The 21,139-nt window shown below is 38.5% G+C and overlaps 1 protein-coding gene across 5 annotated transcripts; it reads left to right on the forward strand.

Annotated features, from left to right (window-relative positions):
• Positions 1-443: 443 nt before the first annotated feature.
• On the forward strand, positions 444-21,102 carry prkcbp1l (protein kinase C binding protein 1, like). Of its 5 annotated transcripts, none has more exons than XM_026199457.1 (20): positions 444-579; positions 5,500-5,570; positions 5,989-6,149; positions 7,919-8,062; positions 10,487-10,600; positions 10,713-10,805; positions 10,992-11,079; positions 11,163-11,218; positions 11,466-11,543; positions 11,635-11,750; positions 13,370-13,842; positions 13,933-14,040; positions 14,139-14,291; positions 15,821-16,345; positions 16,441-16,848; positions 17,808-17,938; positions 18,138-18,218; positions 18,414-18,492; positions 18,692-18,931; positions 20,199-20,412. In XM_026199457.1, the coding sequence occupies exons 1-20, from the start codon at positions 566-568 to the stop codon at positions 20,375-20,377; spliced, it is 3,312 nt and encodes a 1,103-aa protein (XP_026055242.1). In that variant the 5' UTR covers positions 444-565; the 3' UTR covers positions 20,378-20,412. The 5 variants fall into 5 exon arrangements, with proteins under 5 accessions (XP_026055242.1, XP_026055239.1, XP_026055243.1 ...); XM_026199454.1 differs by having other exon boundaries at positions 566-579; positions 7,841-8,062; positions 20,199-21,102; XM_026199458.1 differs by lacking the exon at positions 20,199-20,412 and adding an exon at positions 19,609-19,875 and having other exon boundaries at positions 566-579; positions 7,841-8,062.
• Positions 21,103-21,139: the final 37 nt, after the last annotated feature.

The following is a 21,139-nucleotide window of genomic DNA, read 5'->3' on the forward strand; positions in this document are numbered from 1 at the left end:
TCACATCTGTGTTTACACATTGCTGAAGAATCGGTCACAGTTCAAGCACAGGAAGTCAATGGCGGTTGCACTATTTTTGCTCAGGGCTCATTTTCACTAGGAGTGTCTCCTATTTCTCAACCGGCTCCTGTGGGGGGGAGGGATTAAACATAGGCCTATGGCTCCACACGGACTGGGGACAAACAAAAGAGCTTTAACACCAAATCCCACCAAATTTCCACCACATCCACAGCTAAGCTACATTCAGCTGCCATTTCGCAGTGGCTCTGCGCAAAACAAGCCTGTTTTTGAGCAAGTGAGGCCTAGTTCTCTCTCTCCCTCTCTTCTGTGCTCTTTCCCGCACTCACTGCTGATCCTGCCTGTGTCGAACAAAGATGATTACTCAGGAAGCGCTTCGGCCAATCAGACGAGGCCTTACATCCTGCGAGTGGGAGGGCAGCCAGTCACGGCCCTGCTCTGATCACACAGGCCTGAGCTCTGAGTGTGGAGAGGAGAGCCCTCCCTAGTCTACAGGCTGAGGCTGTCCTCCATGTTTTATAAGTGTTGACATTACACTGTTTCAGCCATGCATCCACAGAGGTAAGCCTGAGGTTTTCTTACGTCTGTCCTTTCTCGTCATTGTACTGTTTTCATCCACTGCTAACACTGTGAATTGCAGATTTGATTCTCCAGTGACTGGGGAGGCCTAAGCAAAGGCCTGTGTCTCAGAGAGAAACAGGGCAGAGGAGGAAGGAGGTGAGGGGGGAGAGGGCCAGAGGAGAGGTGTCAGGCTCTCTCCCTCTCGCTCTCCTGAGCTTTGGCCCGTGGGCTGCTCAGTCACATGGTTACATGGCAGACGAAGTCAGATATCACTCATAGCTGTACTGACAAACAGCTCAGTGACAGTCATTTCTGGATATGTTGGGCCCTCTGTTGATCTGCCCCATGAAAGGGGGTGGAGGACCAGGGGGTGGGGTGCTTAGGCGATGTACTTTGTAAGCTGATTGCCTGTCCCATTGTCTGTTTGTGTCACAAGCCCCGCCATAGAAAATGGAGGCATCTGCTAGGGCCTCATAAGAGAGCTGAGAGCCCCAGCTGTGGTCACTTTACACAGGGGCAGGATGGGTAATTCAGGACGTGAGCTACTAATAAGGGGTGGAGAGATGATTGTAAAACTGTAATGTTTTATATTAAATTCAATTTTCAGTGGCAGAGGTGTGTGTTTTATACTTTCAGGTGATAGTTTTAGCTTCAGGAGGGACCGTAGATGACATTCTAGCGTCATTCTTCATGTAGGTAAAGCTATTGTTTGTACTGTTCTCGAACACATCCTTAAGAAAATAATTGGTCTATCTGGATATTTGCATTTTTGCTAGCATTTTTACTGTCAATCATATTGCGAGTGCAAGCATGAGTTTAAAAATAGTCTTGAGACACCATTTTTTCTTACTTACTTTGCTTACTCAACTTTTTCAAGCATTGATTATTTTTGGATAAGGATTTTATCAGATCTATATGTAAACTTTATGCCAAGGAAATGGGGAAATATTTTTTTCTTAGACCAATAATTAGCATATATATTCCATGTAATGCCCGCAGACAACCACATGCCATCAAAAGCCACCAAGTTAATCAAAATTATGATCTTCTTAATTTTTCTTTTCTTTATGAGTAGATGTTTTTTTCCATCGCTTTATTACAGAGTTAGCCATATCGCCACTTCATCTTTCTTTTTAAACAAACTTGTGTTGAAACTAAATCCATTCTTGTCATAGAACGGCCTATGGTGTGAAACTCCACTTTTAAGAAGATGATTTGGATGATATTTACATATTATCCATCTCCTTTATGTTTCTTCAGGGATTAATGTTGAAGTTACCAATAAAATAGCACTGCCACATACACACACAGCTGCTCCCAAAGACAAAACGAGCGAGCGCAAACCACACGGGACCGAAAGCCTCCCGCTGCATTCCCAACGGATCCTTGGCCTTTCTAATGATATTTATGGCTGCATTTCAAAATAGAAAAATCAAATACGTATCATATTTCACATGTATATCAACAACAAATGGCCTGTGAGTTAATTGTTGTAATTATGAACAATTAATTTAATTGCAATCACAATAAAGTCGACTAGATCTTTATATATAGCCTATTGTTAGCCTAACTACTCTATGAGAAAATGACTGGAGGGTTTAATGTCGGTATGGTGCAGCTCAAAATGTGTTCCCAGGGAGATCATGCCACTGCGATTGGGATTCTTGTCAAGGAAACAACATTAGAAAGGATTGTGGTGATTGGCTTTCTGCCATTTGGAGGAAATGAACGGCAGTGGTCTGAACAAGGTTATTTTGCTGCGTTATATCAGCAACAGAAGATGTCGAATCCTATCAACATCGACATCTGTGACAGGAAACAACTGTGTGCTTGTAAAGTCACTGCTTGCCCTTGAAATGATTCACAAAGTCACCGTGAACCTCAAAGCTGCTGTTTTTAACAGCCCAAGATTAGAATCTGGGAGAAAGGTATGCCTTATCTGAATGGCCAACGTTTGTTTGCATGTTGATCCTCAAGTGCATTAGCACTTCACTTGTTTTTCTCAGCTGTGGCTCTTGAGACTGACCTATATGCACAGGTTTCTCCCGTTCTCCCTGTTTACTGTAAGCTCCTGTGCCATGGACGTGCCAGAGCCGCGTCTCTGGCCTGGAGGGAGGGGGAAGGGAGCTCGAGCAGAGCGCTGGGGGAAGGGAAGCACTCTCATTTCCTGCGAAGAGAGAAAAAAAGACCTCGGCTCACTCTCTGACCAGTTATCTCCACATTCACAGCTGCCTTGCTCTTTATTTTGGCCTGTTTGCGAGGACCTTTGATTGTCTCTCTGCTCAGATCGTTCTAGAAGACTCAGGTTTAGAAGCTGGCTTGCTTGCAGAGCGCTGGTTTTCTTTCTCGTCATTGGATCAGCTTCAGGACTTCCTGTCTCTTTGATTTCTGTGTAGAGATCTGGATCTCCAGCCACGCAGTTGGTTTGACATTATTTGACCTTTCTGAAGCGAGCAGAAACCGAGAGGCCTGGTGGATGGGAGTTTTTGACGTGACGTGGCCATAATGTGACATAACATCCATTCGGCTCCTTTTAGCCTGGCATTACAGTAAAATTGGAGAGCCCTCAGGCCCTGGGCTACATGCTTAGATGTGCATTTCCAACCTCAGACATTGCATGTCTTATTTAGGATATGCTTTCTCCAGACTTATGCCTTTTTGTCATTTCTGACATATTTTTATGAACAACCTGGAATATTTTCCTTTGAGAAAGGTGAGTTATATTCATCGCCACAGAGGATTATGTGTCATTTTTATTTATTTGATTAGTTTTCCTTTTTATCGGCCTCCTGGAGGAAGTCTCTGAATATCTAAAGAGTGAAGGAACATTAATTTTTTTCCGACGACGTCAAGCCGTGGCCCCATCGATGAGAACTGATGTGAGTGAAAGACTAAGGCCTCATTGTGCCCTGATGGTCAATCCTCTCAAAAGTGCTCATCGTTCTCAACACTGGTCCTAATCCTGACCTCATGTAATGGGGAACCGTTGCCGGCTTCTAATCTTTTCTGGTCTTTTCTTCTGCACAAAGACCGGGATCAAGGCCTCGTCGTTGTAGGATTGTGTTTGTGCTGTTGGCCTTGTACGCCTCTCCTCTTTCACCTGTCATTTACAAGCTTTTTTTTGGTACCCGTAGTTTCCATCCAACCCTTGTAGTTGAGAAGGTTTTTGTTGATCGATTGACAGTGGAGTTTCCCCTGTATGAGGTGAATGATGTCTCATTGTGGTCAAGATACGTGTGGTTGAGCATTAATTAGAATAGTCACGACTTTTTGTCGTTGTTTGATTCCGATTAGATTAAGTTACCGCTAAATGTATTGCATCTATTTTGTTACCTCTGTCTTAGATGTTACATTTGTTAGAAGCATAGATCTTTATTTGCAAGTGTTGGGCCACATTCAAGAAATTTAAACGGAACAAATTTTTATAGAAAACTTTTTTTAAAACGGTCACATTGATCGTGTAAGACTCAGAGTGTAAATGAAGCAAATTTGTTTTGGGTTTTCTTTGTCCATTGAATTTTCACTGGTTAGAAGGACCACTCCACAAAACTGTTGGATATATTAATTGCGAAATATGTAGTGTTGCGCAAATAGAGTTTTTTCAGCAGCAAATACTAAAAGGCCTTAATGCCAAAAACAACGCAATGTAAAAATCTGACATAAATTTTCATCTGTCCGATGAGATTTCAGTTAGGTGTGCGTACTCGGTACAACGGCACAAAAACTGAACCCAATTGACGAATAAAAATGTGATGTGGCTCGTTGTGGTAGTGGCTGGTTAAACTGCATTTATGCTGACAATAATATTAAATCATTGGAGTTCTTTAAATCCCTAAACTGTTGTTTTTTTAGTCGTTGCTATTCTGCAGCGGTATTCAAATGTATCGTGGCGAATCGCTCCTATTCGTATTCGCAGTTTATTTGCGTAAACTTTTTTTATGTCACCAGAAATGGCCAGTTCGCTGAAAATTATCTTTCCAAATTGCATCTTTTAAAAAAACAATTGAACCTTTTACTATGTTCGTTCACTCATTTCGTTGTAGAAAATTTATTTTTTAGCACTTAAGCTCTTTGTATAGTGATAGGCACTGTGTTACATCAGTACAATAAATTTTTCAGGCCTACATAGAAGCGAATAACAAAAATGTATCAATGAGAATTTTTTTTCACATTTACATTGTGTGAAGGGTTTCAAAATAACACAATGCTTTGTTTTAACTTCTTTTTGTAAAAATTTATTACTAATGAAGTCATCATTTAATTCGTTTAGGCTAAATTATAATGCAAAGACTACTACTCAGAAAAATGAATGTCGGCTCGGCAGCCTAATGTGAATTTGATGCTTTATAGGCCACATTTTGAATGTATCAGTGTCAGTAGCTGATGGTATTTTAGTACCGATTACGCCTGAACGTGGATGAGGCCAAATCCTCTCAGACAAGAAGTGGACTTAATAATGAGACTGAATAAAAGACACTCTCCGGTGCTCAGCAGACGTCTACTCCATAATCCCTTGTGTGAGTGGACCTGTTCACCGCGGTATTCCCCACGAGCATGTTTGCTTCATTTGAAGGAGGTGCTGATCTATTACTAGACACAGAGAGAGAGAGAGAGAGAGAGTTAACGTATTGCACGTCTCGATCAGACGAGTTTCCCTCGTAAGGTTAAACAGCTTAATATCATCTTGTAAATTCACTTTCCAGGCCCATGATTGGTTACAGAGCAGTTTAGACAAAGCAATACTCATGCAAGGGTCTACTCGCACAAGCAGAAGTGCTTCAGATGAGGAATGGTGGACGATTGCTATGAACAACAACAACAACATAACTCTGGAGATTAGATTACATCACCCAAGTCTTTTATCTCAGGGGGAGACCTCACGAGATTTCAGTGTCTCTTTTTCTTCCCTTCTTCATTTAGTTCGGCTGTGGAGGAAATAAAGACGGAGTCTGATGCTGTTGATGGGATGGAGGTGTCCATGCCACCCAAAGGTATTTTTTCTTTGATTCTAATGTGACTCTTTCGCTTTAGCTTTTCAGTTCATGCTTTAATCTTCTACAAAACAGATTCCAAAAATAGATTCAGATTGTGAGAGTACAGTTCCTCATCTGAAATGAATAAAAAGCAAGTCAGTCTGAGCCACATCAAATGTGGCATGCAACCTAATTTTCTCTTTCATTATGCTGACTGATTGCTGCTATCTGGTGCTTCGTGTTAGTTTGTTATTCAGATGTTTGAGATGTTTTATTTTTGAAGATGTGCATAAAAGTCAACCCTCTTTGTGCATGTGGAGGTCAATGGTGGTTTGTGTTGTCGAGGCTTTGAAAGGTCACAATCACAGGCCCAGCTGGATGAGGAGTTGTATTATCCATGTGGCTTTGCATAATAAAGCAGCTGTGGATTTTTCAGCGGTCCCTGATCTAGGACCAGCAGAGCAGACACTGGCTCCACAGAAGAGGAAAGCACCCAGTCCTCCACATTCCTCAAACGGACACTCTCCTACTGACACGTCACCCAGTCCAACAAAGAAGAAGAAGAAACCAGGATTAGTCAACACCAATAAAGACCAAGTATGTGCCCTCCTAGGCTTCCCTCTCATCCCGATGCCCTTTTGTTGAATTTAAATTGGTTTGAGCTGAGAATTCTTGCTCAAATGAATTTAAAAACATTTGTTGTAACCAAAACAGACCTTTGGTTTGTAAGTCAAACTCTTGTCTCTTCCTGTGTCCTTTTACATGTTCCTGCACTTCTCTATTCAAATAGCCAATCGGAATAATCATCATTTATTGTGGCTTGTGTTATATTTGAATTTCCATTCACTCTGCAGTTTTTAATGACAAAACACTGGCCACTGAAAGGCCAAGTGATTTTACTGATTTGCATGAACAAAGTCGACCCCTTGTGGGCATTTCTGTCCTGTAAGATTCAGGGTGGCCTCAAAAAGCATTTGGACACCACAGACATATTTAAAGGATATAGTTCACCCCAACACAAAATTGGTCATTTACTCAAACCGATGTTGTTCTAAATATAATTTTCTTCAGTGGAACATATTTTTGTCCAATGAAAGTGAATGGGTTCCAAACAACAAAATATGGACAAAAATACATTTTTATTCTGTTCCACATAAGAAATAATTTCATAAAGTTTGGGAAAGAGATGAGTGTCAATAAATGAACATCGAATGTAATTTTGGGGGGAACTATGCCTTAGTAAAATTATACAAAATAGAATATTTAATAATATTAAATCATAAAATAATTGTAACATATCATGCAAAAGTTTGGGGTTGAATAAGATCTTTTGATGTAAAAAAAAAAAAAAAGTCTCATGCTCACCAAGGTTTAATTTTATTTCTTTGGAAACAGAAATGTTTTTCTATTATTTGATCAATATAAAGATCAAAAGAGCAGTATTTATTTGGAATAGAAATGGAACAAAATGGAACAATACATTTACGGTCACTTTTCATCAATTTAATGTATCACTGCTGAGTAGAAGTATTTATTTAAAAAAATGAATCTTCCTGACCCCAAACTTTTGAACTGTAGTGTCTATATACTTGCACCTGTGGTTCCCAGATGGTTAATGTCACTGCAAAAATAGCTTAAAGGGAAGTTAGTACTGAAAAAAAAAAAACGGTTTCTTTCGTTACTAATCATTTGTTTGCATATGACTCCTTTTTAAAAGATTATGCACATGTCCAAATGCTTCTTAATGGGCCCAAAGTATGTTGACTTCATAAAACACAAGTGCACTGATTTTATTGAATGCTGTGCTGTCTTTGTGGTGGTGTGTTGCAATGCATATGAACAATGTTTCATTAAAAAAAGATGCCAAGTGTGGATTTGCTTATTAGTCTTATTTAAGAAGCACATGTTGATTTCTTTTGCTACCTTACAGATATTGAAAACTAATTAGTAGCTGTCAATTTTAAAAATCTATTTCCACTTGCTCTGAAGTATATATTTGCTAATCTGTATTTGGCATCTGATAGTAATTTAGGATTTCGTTCAAATCCTGGTGAAACACACTCGGACACCACGTGGCTTTCAGATCTCACATGGGTCATGATGTGTGTTTACGAAAATGTGAAATGAAATCCTACAATGTGTTCCCAGTGTGCCGCTTTTGACCCAGTGGTCATGTGACTGCTTACCTGTCCATGCTTGATTTATTGCAGTGTCTTGCTACGTTTCCCCTGCGAGTGTTGTGGCTTGTGATTTGACCCCTTGCCCTGTCTCTCTTGCCTGCATTTCAGTGTGAGCTTAGACATGGTCCCTTTTACTATGTCAAGCAGCCCGCACTCACCACAGACCCTATTGATGTTGTACCGCAGGACGGGAGGAATGACTTCTACTGCTGGGTGTGTCACCGCGAGGGTCAGGTGCTCTGCTGTGAGCTCTGCCCGCGCGTCTACCACGCCAAGTGCCTCAAACTGGCCGCAGAGCCTGAGGGCGACTGGTTCTGTCCAGAGTGTGAGGTACTGAGGACTGTGTATGTCAGCTGTCATGTCATGGGACTGTCCTTCTGCCAGTTTAAATAGGTTCAGAACATGAAACACTGCTCAATAGCAATAAATAGTGTGCCTGTGGCTCAAGTGGTAGAGCATTGCATTAGCAGCACAAGGTTGTGGGTTCGATTCCCAGGGAGCACATGTTAGGTAAAAAATGTAAGCCTGAGTAAGTCGCTTTGGATAAAAGCGTCTGCTAAATGCATAAATACATTTATATACTGGCCATAACCAGGCAAATGGAAACGTGAGATCTGTTCCGAAACCTAGAGAGCAGACAGGCATTTTAAGGGACAGGCACAGTACTGATGTGAAGATTGTTTCAAAAAGTAGTCTAAATTAATTTTGCATTAGTTTTTTTGCATTAGTATTTTAAGTTTTTTCACCTAAAAATGAATGTTTTATTTACTCACTCTCATGTCATTGCAAAACTGTAGCCTATAATCTTGTTAATGTTAACGAAAACTCTTTTTTATTATTATTTAAATAAAGATGAAATCAACTTAAATGTTGCCTTAACAACTAACTGAAAACAAGTGGAAAGTACAAAAAATTACTAAAGCATACATACAAATAAATAAAAGCAAAAAATAAATATAAAAACACATAATATCAAAAAAAATATTCAAACTTAGACTAAACTTAATTAAATTATTTATATAAAAAAATAATGAATACTATAAAATTAAGCAAATAGTACTGAAATAACACGTACTGAGATTACTTTCTGCTGTGGAACATAAAATATATTTTGAGAATTGTCTAATATAATGGAAACGGGCTCGAATGTTGTTTCATTCCCAACATTCTTCAGAATATCTTCTTTTGTGTTCCCGAAATGTAATTATTTTTATATTCTTTTTTATATAAATTATAATCCAAAATAGCGGACGAGTTACAAGAAATGTTGATTATAAATTAACAGCGGTTTTCAGTCCGTACTAGTGTTGATGACAAGTAGTTTACAAGTAACTTTATAATTAAATTGGTTTATCCTGACCAGTATTTGAGCATATTAATTATATATTTTAATGCTTATCGTGTTCTCGCGTATCAGTATTGTATTGTTAGCTTAGCGACATACTAACCTAAAACTCTATATATCCTGCTTTCAAAATTCAATCAGAAGAAGGTACCTCCGAAGAAAGGAAGTGAAGCGGGCGTGCTGTGATCGATGCCTTGGAATGCTGCCTCCGAAGGAATCATTTTAGAGCTTTCGAACGCAGACAGGCAGAGAATGTGAATATAGATTACGTCACTGCGCGTTATATTCCGGGTAGTTGCCGCTATGTATTAGGACAAGCTACGTAGCGTAAAATGACAACAAACACAAAATCATGTTAGCGGTCCACCGCTCTGCACATTTTGTTTGGATCTCGATCGCTTCAGACGTTTGTTCTATTCGAACGCAAGTGCCCTGCGAATTTGGCATATACTGCCATGATTCCAGTCTGAAGGCAGCGTATATTAAACTAGCATTAAAATATACAAGACGTGAATTTAAATTGCATTTATATACAAAGGTATATTATTTCATACTTCTCTAGTAAGTGTCTGTGTGCGTAGCGCAAATCCATGAATGAATATTCCTAAGTAAAGTAAACTTAAACTGATTTACCCTGCTCAGGGAGTAGGACTAGGGAACAATGAACACTGTGTAGGGATCATGTCAATCGGCACACATTTAATTCGTGAAGATCTCTTCCAACGATCTGTAATCAGGTTAAATAAGAGGGACATGCAAAATATGCAAAGTGAGGGTCCGTGAGGACTGGAATTGAAATCCACTTCCGTATTTAATTAATCGCCTTAATTTCTTAAGCATTACGGAAAAAATGCAACACTCTAATGATGCTCTGAAATGAATTATATTGTGAAATCACTACACCAAATACGTTTAACTGGAATTAAATGAAACCTATAATTTTACAAAGAGTTTCTGAACAGTGAATCGTGGGAGCATTGCTTTATGAACACGGAGAGTGATCATAACGATTTATATCACACATAACATTCCCAAACGTGTTTTCATAGCGCGATCACTTACAACCTCAAGCGGATTGGGAATTATGAATCTTTAATAAATGTGTAGATATTTGCTCTAGCTGACAACAATTAATTTTGCTAACATTTTTGCCACATCTTTTCATGCATCATACAATCTTAAATTTGTTCACAAATCAATTGATTCTGGTACAAGTAAACATGTTTACAACTGAAAACACATCTTTACACCCCTAGAATGAATTTATTTGAATACATTTTATTATATCAAGTTAAATAGACAGTAACTGAATCAGCAGTCGCTTTGAGAATGTCTGAGAGCACATGAATGATTATGAACTGTATGCATGTGATTTATGAGTATAGTAGACATTTTACTCTCTGCTACAGAAAATAACGGTGGCTGAATGCATAGAGACTCAGAGTAAAGCGATGACCATGCTGAACCTGGAGCAGCTGTCCTACCTGCTGAAGTTCGCTTTGCAGAAAATGAAACAACCAGGGGTTAGTCAACCATACCTCATTATACACTCACAATTTATTTTGAGTTTTTATATGATTGCTTTACATTGATTCAACCCTTGCGGTGTATCATTATGAATGATTTATCTTGCAGACCGAACCGTTTCAGAAGCCGGTGTCACTTGAACAGCACCCGGATTATGCCGAGTATATATTTCACCCCATGGACCTGTCCACTCTAGAGAAGGTAGATCAGGTTTCTGTATGACAAGTGTACATTTTCTGTTGATTTTGAAGAATATGTCTATTGTTTACATCATTTAACAATAAACAATAACAGTAAACATCATTTTCTTTAAAGTTTAGATTGAGGCCACTGTATGTGCCTAAAGGTAGCAAAAAAATAGTGTAACTGAGAAATATGTTTCTGTAGAATATCAAGAAGAAAATGTACGGCTGCACAGAAGCATTTTTGGCTGACATGAAGTGGATTCTACACAACTGTATCATATATAACGGAGGTGAGTGCTGGACTCTGAAATCAGTGTGCGTGTGTCCTGACTCATATCTGTACAGTTGTGACGTTTCAATGGCTCTGTTTCAGGAAACCATAAGCTAACGGCAACTGCTAAAGTTATCGTCAAGATCTGTGAACATGAGGTGAGTTATTCTCATCCCTACAATATATAAAGCAAGTTATACAATCTGGTTCATTAGCGGTCAGAAGTCTGGGTCTGTAAGATTTGATTGAATGGTTTTTGAATGTCAATAAATGCATCCTTGCTGAATAAATAGACTTTTACAAGCTCAAAGCTTTTGAATGGTAGAATATGTATAATTGCACACATTTATTTATGTAAAGCTGGTCCTAGAAAAAAAAAAGACAGTATTCCTAAATCATCCACAGATGAATGAAATTGAGGTTTGTCCAGAGTGCTACCTGTCTGCCTGTCAGAAGAGGGACAACTGGTTCTGTGAACCTTGTGTAAGAACTAATCATTTTGTAATGATATATTTTTTTAAATCATCTAGTCTAGGGCTATATTTCATGGTCATATTTTTTTGTTTTCACGAAGTCTCAGCCTCATCCTTTAGTGTGGGCCAAACTGAAAGGTTTTCCCTTCTGGCCCGCTAAAGCCCTGAGGGACAAGGACGGTCAGGTGGACGCACGCTTCTTTGGTCAGCATGACAGGTGAGCCAGTGCTTTTACTCTTGATAGTTCTACATATAAAAAAAAAATGGGTTAACATTACTGTTATTGTATTAGTAGAAATAAAAAAAGAAATAATTAAAGAGCCAGTAAGATGAAAATTGTAAGCTTCCTATCACTGTTTACAAGTCCTGTACATTAGGTTTAAATCCATCCAAGGTTAAAAAAAACATTGTCATTTTGTCAAAATATCATTTTAAAATTACCTCAATTCTCAGAGATCCCCAAACGGTTCGTGCGAAGCTGTTCAAAAGATTCGGTAGCATACTGTGTTCTGATTGGTCAACTGACATAGTTTTGATTGGTTGTTCTGCACACACCTCCACGATAAACTATGCGTTAGCATCTGTTTGGGGTGAATTATGTCTTATTCCTCTCACCACGAAGCAAACAGTAAAATAAAAAACTTGAACAGTCTCGCTGCTTTTTCTTCTGTGTGTGCGTATTCAGTTTGAATCTGAATAGCGAGTTCAGCGCGGGGGCGTGGTCACATTAGATATTACGAAGGGAGATATGAAAAATAGACATCGCGTTGTTATCATATGGATTACTTTATCACAAATATCTGTTCGGCAGCACTTGTTGAGTTTTAAAGTAGACATGTCAAGCTTTCTATAGATATCTCTCTCATGTCTCTTCGTTGAGTATTCACGGAGTTACACTTCATTTTAATGACGTGTTTGTACATGACGATCAGCACAGACAAAGGCTGCAGACAGCACACATACTGATAAGACGCTCGGGAGAAAACAAACACATAACTTCATAATCATACTTCGCGTTGTGATTCGGAGATGCTCGTTGTTCTAAATAAAGTTGGTAATGAACCCTCTTTTATGGCCAAACGCTTTGAAAATCCCGCCTCGTACTCACCGAGATTAGAAAAGCAGTCATCAGTGAAATGTTGTGAACACAACAAAAGGGATTTGTTGTACTGCTCTGGTATTGTGGTAAAAATGAATTTTAGCCATTGGTTCTTCTGATCTTCATTCTTTGGCAGTGAAAATAAAACAAACTTGCCTTTACAATTAAAAACACACTGTCTCCTCGACATGATGCTCTCACACCAACCAGAGCGTCTGTGTGTGTGTGGGGGGGGGGGCAGGTCAGAGATCCGTTTCTCTCAAGACGGTAGTTGGAGATTATTATGCAAAGTGTTCCTAGTGACGTACATAGAGATGGGCAAAAGATTTGAAATCTATAACGACTCGTTTCAGCGATTCAGAGTCGACTCCTTACTTTAGAAGCCAATAACTTTATAAATCGTGTACTTTTTGGTTTAATTACTTTGCACATTGTTTACACTGATGGACAGCTACATCATACACTGTAATACAGGTCATTTTTGATTTCCCATCTGTGTGGCTCTTTAACTGATTTATTTTAGACAACATTTTCAGGGAAAATGCATATGTTACTTTAAAATTTTAAATGAAGTATTCCTACATCTGTATTTACATGTAGGCCTACATTCCAAATTCTTAATGGTTCACTGTATCAAGAACTTGTTATACTCACACCAACATCAATATTAAAGTGGAATTTTACTGCCATTTGTTATATGCAATAAAATATGCATTTCACCCTCATTTGTCTTTCAGAGCCTGGGTGCCCTTAAACAACTGTTACCTCATGTCTAAGGAGATCCCCTTCTCTGTGAAGAAGACCAAAAGCATCTTCAACAGCGCCATGCAGGAAATGGAGGTGTACGTGGAAAACGTGCGCAAGAAATACGGCGTGTTCAACTACGCCCCGTTCAGGACACCTTACACGCCCAACAACCAGTTCCAGATGCTGCAGGACCCTAATAACCCTAAAAAAGGCACAGTGAAGCCTGAGAAACAGGACAAGGTCAAGTTCAGCTTCGACATGACTGCATCCCCCAAGATGCACTTGAGTAAGACCGTGATGTCAGGAGGACCGGGGCGGCGGGTGTCTGTGACAGACATGCCCAGGTCACCAATGAGCACCAACTCCTCAGTCCACACGGGGTCTGACCTCGAGCAGGACGAGCGAGGGCCGAGGGTGTCATCCAGTCACTATAGCGGCGGTGAAGACTCCATGGATTGCACAGGTGATTCGTTCGATTTCATGCTTTGAAATGGCTAGTGTTTTGTTTACGGATTAATAGTGGGTGATTAAAGTTTTAAAGTTTTGCCCGCAGCGTCTCCTGCATCTGTGAAGACAAGCACCAGCCCCAAGCCTCTTCTGCCCACGCCGGTTAAACAGGAAAGGACTTCAGGCACCGGAGGCATACTTAACCTCAATCTAGGTGAGTCTCAAATCAGCCTGAGGCACACAGAAACAACCACTGATCTCTGATCCTTTAACAATGTTTGTTGAATATTTGTGTTGGATGTGCTCCCTCAGATCGCATTAAAGCTGAAATGGACCTGAAGGAGTTGAGTGAGACTGTCCAACAACAACAGCAGCAGCAGCAAGGGACGTCGGTTCTCCTCACCTCTCCCAAAAAACCTACTAGGAGTTTGGATAAAACTATAGAGAGCTGCAAGGCTCAGCTGGGTAATGAACACATGCACACAGGCAAATGATGATTAACAGTAAATCAGTGAAAAAAAAAATTGTTGCAAAAATATGAATATAATATTTACTACAGGCTTTACAGCCTTCAGAATTGAACTGAGAATGTGTTTTCAATTCTTGTTCAATTCTTCAATTTGAGGTGGCATTGAACTGTAAATATTAAAGAGGTAGAATTAAGATTAAAAGCTTTGTACACCTTAAAATGGAAATTCAGTCATTAATTACTCAGCCTCATGTCGTTCCAACCCTGTAAGAGCTTTGTTCATCTTCAGAACACAAATTAAGATCATTTTGATAAAATCCGAGAGCTTTCTGAATCTCCATAGACAGCAACACAACTGACATGTTCAAGGCCCAGAAAGGTCAAAACTGTTCATGTGACGTCCGTGGTTCAATCTGAATGTTATGAAGCTATGAGAATATTTTTTTGTGCACAAAGAAAACAAAAATAACATCTTAATCACGTCGTTTTAATTTTAATTCACACCAATCCTATATAATAAGTGTAATATTAACATGAAAAGGGACAGTTTGTCAAAAAAAAAAATGTATGTTGGTTTGACAGTCTATTTGAAACTAAAAAAGAAAAATTCTAGATGTTTTTACAGGCCTTACAGACAGATGGACAAACAGGTTTATTAACCAGGGTAGAAGAAATCTTCAATTCTATAATGGATTTCTTCATTTTGAAATACATTATATATACTCCAAATACTTTTTCATATTTATGTGCTTGACAAAAATACCCTGCAATTGTACTTTTGATCTAATAAACTGATTTACTTAAAGTCTGCTAAACTGGAACAACTCATTTTGTGCTCAATGCACTGTGATTGTGCAGAAGTATCGCTGAAGTCCAGCTAAAGGTTTACTGAAGTTTATCTGATTGTGCTAAATTGCAAGTGTACTTCAGGTGCACTTTAAATATCTTTCATTTAAAGACTAATATTATGACGAGATCATACAATCCGTAATAAAAGTGATTTTAAAGCACATTTTAGGCTTAATATTCATGAATGTGCATTGTGAAAAAAAGAAATACTCCAAATAGAGATTAATTTTAATTTTATATTAGTAATTAAGAGATATATGTCAATAAATGGTAATTGATTTGAAGTATACTTAGTAAGAAATAAAGGTATTTTAAAAATTATGACTATTTTTGTTTTTTTACTAGGGTAGCTGGTTACTATTAGCTAAACTTACGTAGTTATTGCCTATATTTGTTGGATTATGCTTCAGGAACTGTGCATTATGTATTAGTTATCCTATACTTCACAGAGAATAGAAAACCATTAGTTAATGATACTTCACAATATTACAAATATTTTTGATTAGATAAATGGAGGATATGTAAGCATAAAATAATTCTTTTTCAAAAATATGGAAAAAACGTACCAACCCCAAACTTTTGAACGCTGCTGTGTGTCTGAAACCTTGCTTTTGAGCTCATGCAGTCTGTCAAATTAAAACCGAAAAAAAAACAACGACTCCTTCTCTATCCACAGGAATCAATGAGATCTCAGATGTTGTGTGTAGTGGTGTTGAGCACAGTGACTCGGACGACTCGGACAAATCTGACTCCAGCGACAGTGAATACATGTCTGAGGATGAACAGAAGCCTAAGAACACTAACCACAGCAACAGTGTCCACAGAGACTCCAAAAAGAGACCCAGACCTCAATCCGCTCAAGCACAAGAACAAGACACTGCCCCGTCAACCGCTGGAGGAACACCAGGTGGAGACAAGAAATCCTCCGATCCCCAGACCAAAGAGAAGGTAAGCGGCGGGGTGGAGAAAGACTCCCAGGAGAAGAGCAAACCCGTGCAGCAGCCCCAGAAGGAGAGGACACAGCCTGGGCAGGACGCTCGGCCGGCTGGGTCAGAGCTGGAGGGGGACTCTGACTCCGAGCGGGAGCTGGTGATAGACCTCGGGGAAGAACAGGGCGGGAGGGAGAAGAAAAAAGCCAAGCGAGAGACCCCATCAGCCCCCAGCTCCACAACTAAAGATCAGACCGGCATTAAAACAGATGGTAGGCGCCTCACAGTTTGGATTTTGTTTCTGCAAAAACATTTAGACGTTTATAATTTCTAATCTGAATCTTTATCTTTGTTCTTCTCTGTCTAGGTAAAAGTTCTACCGGTCTGTCAGCTCCTTCATTTACAGATAACACTTCACCTTCCTTAAATCCCGGGCCAAAAGATGCAGTGGCATCCGCCATCAAGGCTCCTGCCACCGTCCCAGCTGCATCTACCACTCAGGCCACCTCCACCTCTGCTGTTCAACCCCCGTCTGCTGTCCCTGTCGCTCCAAATGTTGTGAAGAAACAGCGCCCTCTGCTGCCCAAGGAGAACACACAGCCGGCCCAGCGGCCTGCGACGTGGAGCTCCGCTGGCGGTAAATGCCAGACGTCGTCTCAGAAGGTGCAGAGACAGCAACAACAACAAGTTGAGACGGCTCCTCAGAGCCAAGCGCAGCCCCAGACCTCAGCCAACAACTCCAGCACTCGCTACCAGACCAGACAGTCCATCAAGGGTAACTGTGCAGAAATTAGATTCCCATAGTTACTCAAATGTTAATATATATATATATATATATATATATAGTTTTTATAAGAAATAAACTTTTGTGTTTTTTAATAGATTTTTGAAAAATATTAATTTGTTTTCTGATCTAGACGAATACCCCTAGATAAAAAAATCCCTGCCTTTAAATAATCTATATAAATATAAATCTATTTAAGATATAAAATATATATGAAGAACCTATTTGCATAAACAGATAACTCCCTTTTTGTTAATTTTCATAAATCATGTTTTTATTGTGTTTTATTTTTTGTTAATATTATTTAATCGAAACAATAAAACTGCAGTTTAATTGATATTAACTGGAATGCAGCATTAAAAAAAAACATGATTTTTGAACATTTTTAAAAACTGAGTTATGTGTTTTTGCAAATGAACTCTTATTTTGGATTGTTATAAAAAATATTTTTGACAAACTTTTTTATAATTAAGATGAATATATATAAATATGTTTTTATTTATTGATTATAATTTGTATAATAAAGTTTTGATCTTTGAATAATCTGTTTAATTAGATTAAAAAAAAAAACGATATAAAAATGTATATCTAAAACACATCGATTTTTCCTGTAATTCGCAAATACATTGCTGTAGTCTACAGAAATGACACAAACAGTCGACTGGAAGCTAGTGTCAGCACAACATATAAAGTAGATCACATCTTTATTTCACTTATAAATCTTCTCAAATATTACATTCTTTTATGAAAAACAAATAATAATAAATGTACATACTGTATAGTTTCACATTCTAGCTTCACATTCTTCCAAAAGTAATTTCTGCTATTAAAAACAACAACTATAAAGCTGAAAGACAAGACAATGTATTTTCATGATGCAGCTCAATTCGTATTGAACCCATAATGTAGGTTCAAGGTGGCATTAATCTTTTATTCTCTTGCTTCCCCAGCTGTTCAACACAAAGACACCTCACCTGTTAACATGGGCTCTGCTACGTCCACTTCCTGTCTGGCTGGAGACTTCCTCCCCCCTCCGGCCTCTGCTGATGTCGCCGCTGACATCGCCAAGTACACCACGAAGGTGAGCCAGATATTCATTCACTTCTGATGTAAATCCTGTTCAATCAAAACTCAAATAAATATCCTATATAGTACCATGAAACAATAAGAAGCAATAGAGCATTTTTAAATAAATCTTTAACCTGCAGTATTGTGCCTAAATCATTTTTTTTCAAAATGTTGAATTTGGCTGCTGCCTGTGTTTCCCATCATAATGGCAGATGATGGACGTGATCAAGGGAACGATGACAGAGATATACAATGATCTCTCTAAGAGCACGACGGGGAACACCATTGCAGAGGTTTGGGCTTTTTTATGTCATTTCTGCTTGATTCTATTCTATTATTCTCGATATGTGATATATATATATATATATATATATATATATATATATATATAGAATGACATTTATAGGTTGCAGGCTGACAGATTGAATTTCTATAATGGCATAACTCATGCTTCTCTTGGTTGACATCCTCTGTGGATTGTGTTGCAGATCCGGCGGTTGCGGATTGAGATTGAGAAGCTCCAGTGGTTGCATCAGCAGGAGCTGTCAGAGATGAAACATAACCTCGGTAACTCTCCTTTATGACTCACAATAGCTCCGCAGACTGCTTCATGGGAGTTTTGTGATAGCAAATGCTTTTGTTATCCAATGCAATGTAGAGAACGTTTACAAAGAACAGATCACTGAACTCCTCTCCTACTAGTTCTAGATGAGCAAGCCAGAGCTTCAGCCACTGATTTATCTTCATCATGTGTGTGTGTGTGTAGAGCTGACCATGGCTGAGATGAGGCAGAGTCTGGAGCAGGAGAGAGAGCGGCTGGTGTCAGAGGTGAAGAAACAGATGGAGATGGAGAAACAGCAGGCGGTGGACGAGACCAAGAAGAAGCAGTGGTGTGCCAACTGCAAGAAAGAGGCCATCTTCTACTGCTGCTGGAACACAAGTTACTGTGACTACCCCTGCCAGCAGGCACACTGGCCCGAGCACATGAAATCCTGCACCCAGTCAGGTAAACAGACCCACACCCCACTCTCTTTCTGTTTTTGCTCTTTTATACTCTTAATAATAAAGGTTCTTTATTGGAGTCTATGGTTCCATGGAGAACTGACTTTCTATTGTACTAAAGGTTCTTTATAATGGGATAATCAATATGTTCTTCACACTAAGTTTGGCAATACTAAAAACCTGCTTTTGGAAGTTTTATGTCCAAGAGTTGACCACTTTTACCCAAAGAGTAGAAGAGAGAGGACAAGAAATGGCAGGGATCAAGAAACGGGCCATATTCAAATAGCACCAAAGCTCAGTCTGTAAATAAGACCAAATGCAAGACCACAACACTGAATGGCTAATAGCACGCTAACACAACACTTACACGGTTTCTCCAGTGTATATAATGTGTATAGTGTGCAAAGAATGCCAGTTATTGTATGGAATGGAATATATTTGGCAAAAAAGTGCAGTATACATTGCATTTTCATTTCTAGTGTAATGCAGTGTGTCTCTTTATTTACTTGTTGTAGTGTGATTAAAATATTATTTAAGTGATGTTAAGACATTTTACATAAATAGAAATTCTAAATAGCAAACTTTAACTCCAGAAAGATAACTGAAAGCCAGTCACATCATTGAATAGGTACTATTTTACTATGTATTTATTTTTACCATTTTATTTACCATTTACTATAGACCCTTTTCAAGTTAGGGGGTTTCATTGAAGTGGTTGTCATATTTGGATAAAATTCTGTAATGGTAAGTAAAACTTTACCATATATAATTTTTGCGTTCCGTTTTGTCCCGATAGCAAAATAAAAAATTCACTATAGCGTTTTTATGACTTTCCCAAAGAGGAAAAAATATTGAGAGATTGTTGGTCATAAAAGAGAAAGCTTTCAAGCTGTATAAGAAACACTCTCACAACAGTGTGAACTTTTTTGATTTAATGCCAAGGTAATAAAACACAAAAGTATAATGTTAGAATTGTACTTTATATATATATATATATATATATATATATATATATATATATATATATATATATAAATATTTTTATATATATAAAAACTTGCTCGATTTATAATGTTAATAACTGTAAAAATGCATCAGAATAGTCTGTGAAAAGAGTCCTTTTCTAACTAGTAGACAGTACACAGTATATTCTGTACAGTATTCAGTATGTAAGCTAGTAGTTTATTCTAAACATAGCCACTTTGTGTTTTCTTTTGCATTTATTACTGAATAGCAAATGAGTTCTAGCTTGCTGTTTTTCATCTCCTCAGCCACAGCGTCCCAGCAGGAAACTGAAGCAGAAGCCAGTTCAGACACAGCCGGAAAACCTGTAGGACAGTCCCCTAAAACCCAACCTTCACCAACCGGAGAAAGAACATCACCCGCAAACCGAGGACCCTCCCCTTCCACGGACAACACTAAAGGCAGCTCCTCCGTGGCTGTCTCATAACCCCAGTGTGAAGACTTTTTTTTTTTAGCATCAGAACAGTGCCATTAAAAGAGAGTCAGATGTGAACACCAAAGGACCTTGACTCGTATCAAACAGACTGTCTCTTGTTCAGTGTGATGATGTCACTTCCTGTTCACTACATCCAACACAACATTAGGGCAAATGCCTATAAATGTTTGTTTCATTTCTACGTACATTTCGTATTTGAATTTGTGACTTGTTTAGTACAAAGACAGAAACACCCTTTGATATAAAATATGCAACTGCAAAACTGTTGTCATTTTTTATATACATATCAGCTTTTGTAAACAAATGTGTTTGTTCAATTTTTTTTTTTTTTTTTTGCTCTTAATGTAAAAGAAGCACTTAGTAGTGCCTCTGAAAGAGTAAGTTCATTTTATCAAATGAAGAGCGTGTTTGTACCAGGTCAAAAACGTATGAAATATGATTGTTAGTACTAATGGATTGTCACTACGTTTTTTTTTTTTTTTTTTTTTTTTTGGGAAAAATCTAATTCTTTAATATCTTTCATCCACGAAAGGCTTCTTGACAAACAAATAAACAAAAACGAGCAAAAGTCTAGAGGAGTGAAGGAAAAGATTATATTATTGTAGGCATGTTTCTTATTTTGCTTGTCTTGTGGACTCTCTTGTTTACATACTGTAAATACAAAAGAATAAGCAGAGATGATATCTGTAAGAAAAATAAAGTCTTCATGAGACAGATCTTTGGTGTTTTATACATTTTCATGAAGAATAGCTG

This window comes from Carassius auratus, chromosome 23 (genome assembly GCF_003368295.1).
Source record: "Carassius auratus strain Wakin chromosome 23, ASM336829v1, whole genome shotgun sequence".
In the NCBI taxonomy this organism is placed as follows: Eukaryota; Metazoa; Chordata; class Actinopteri; order Cypriniformes; family Cyprinidae; genus Carassius; species Carassius auratus.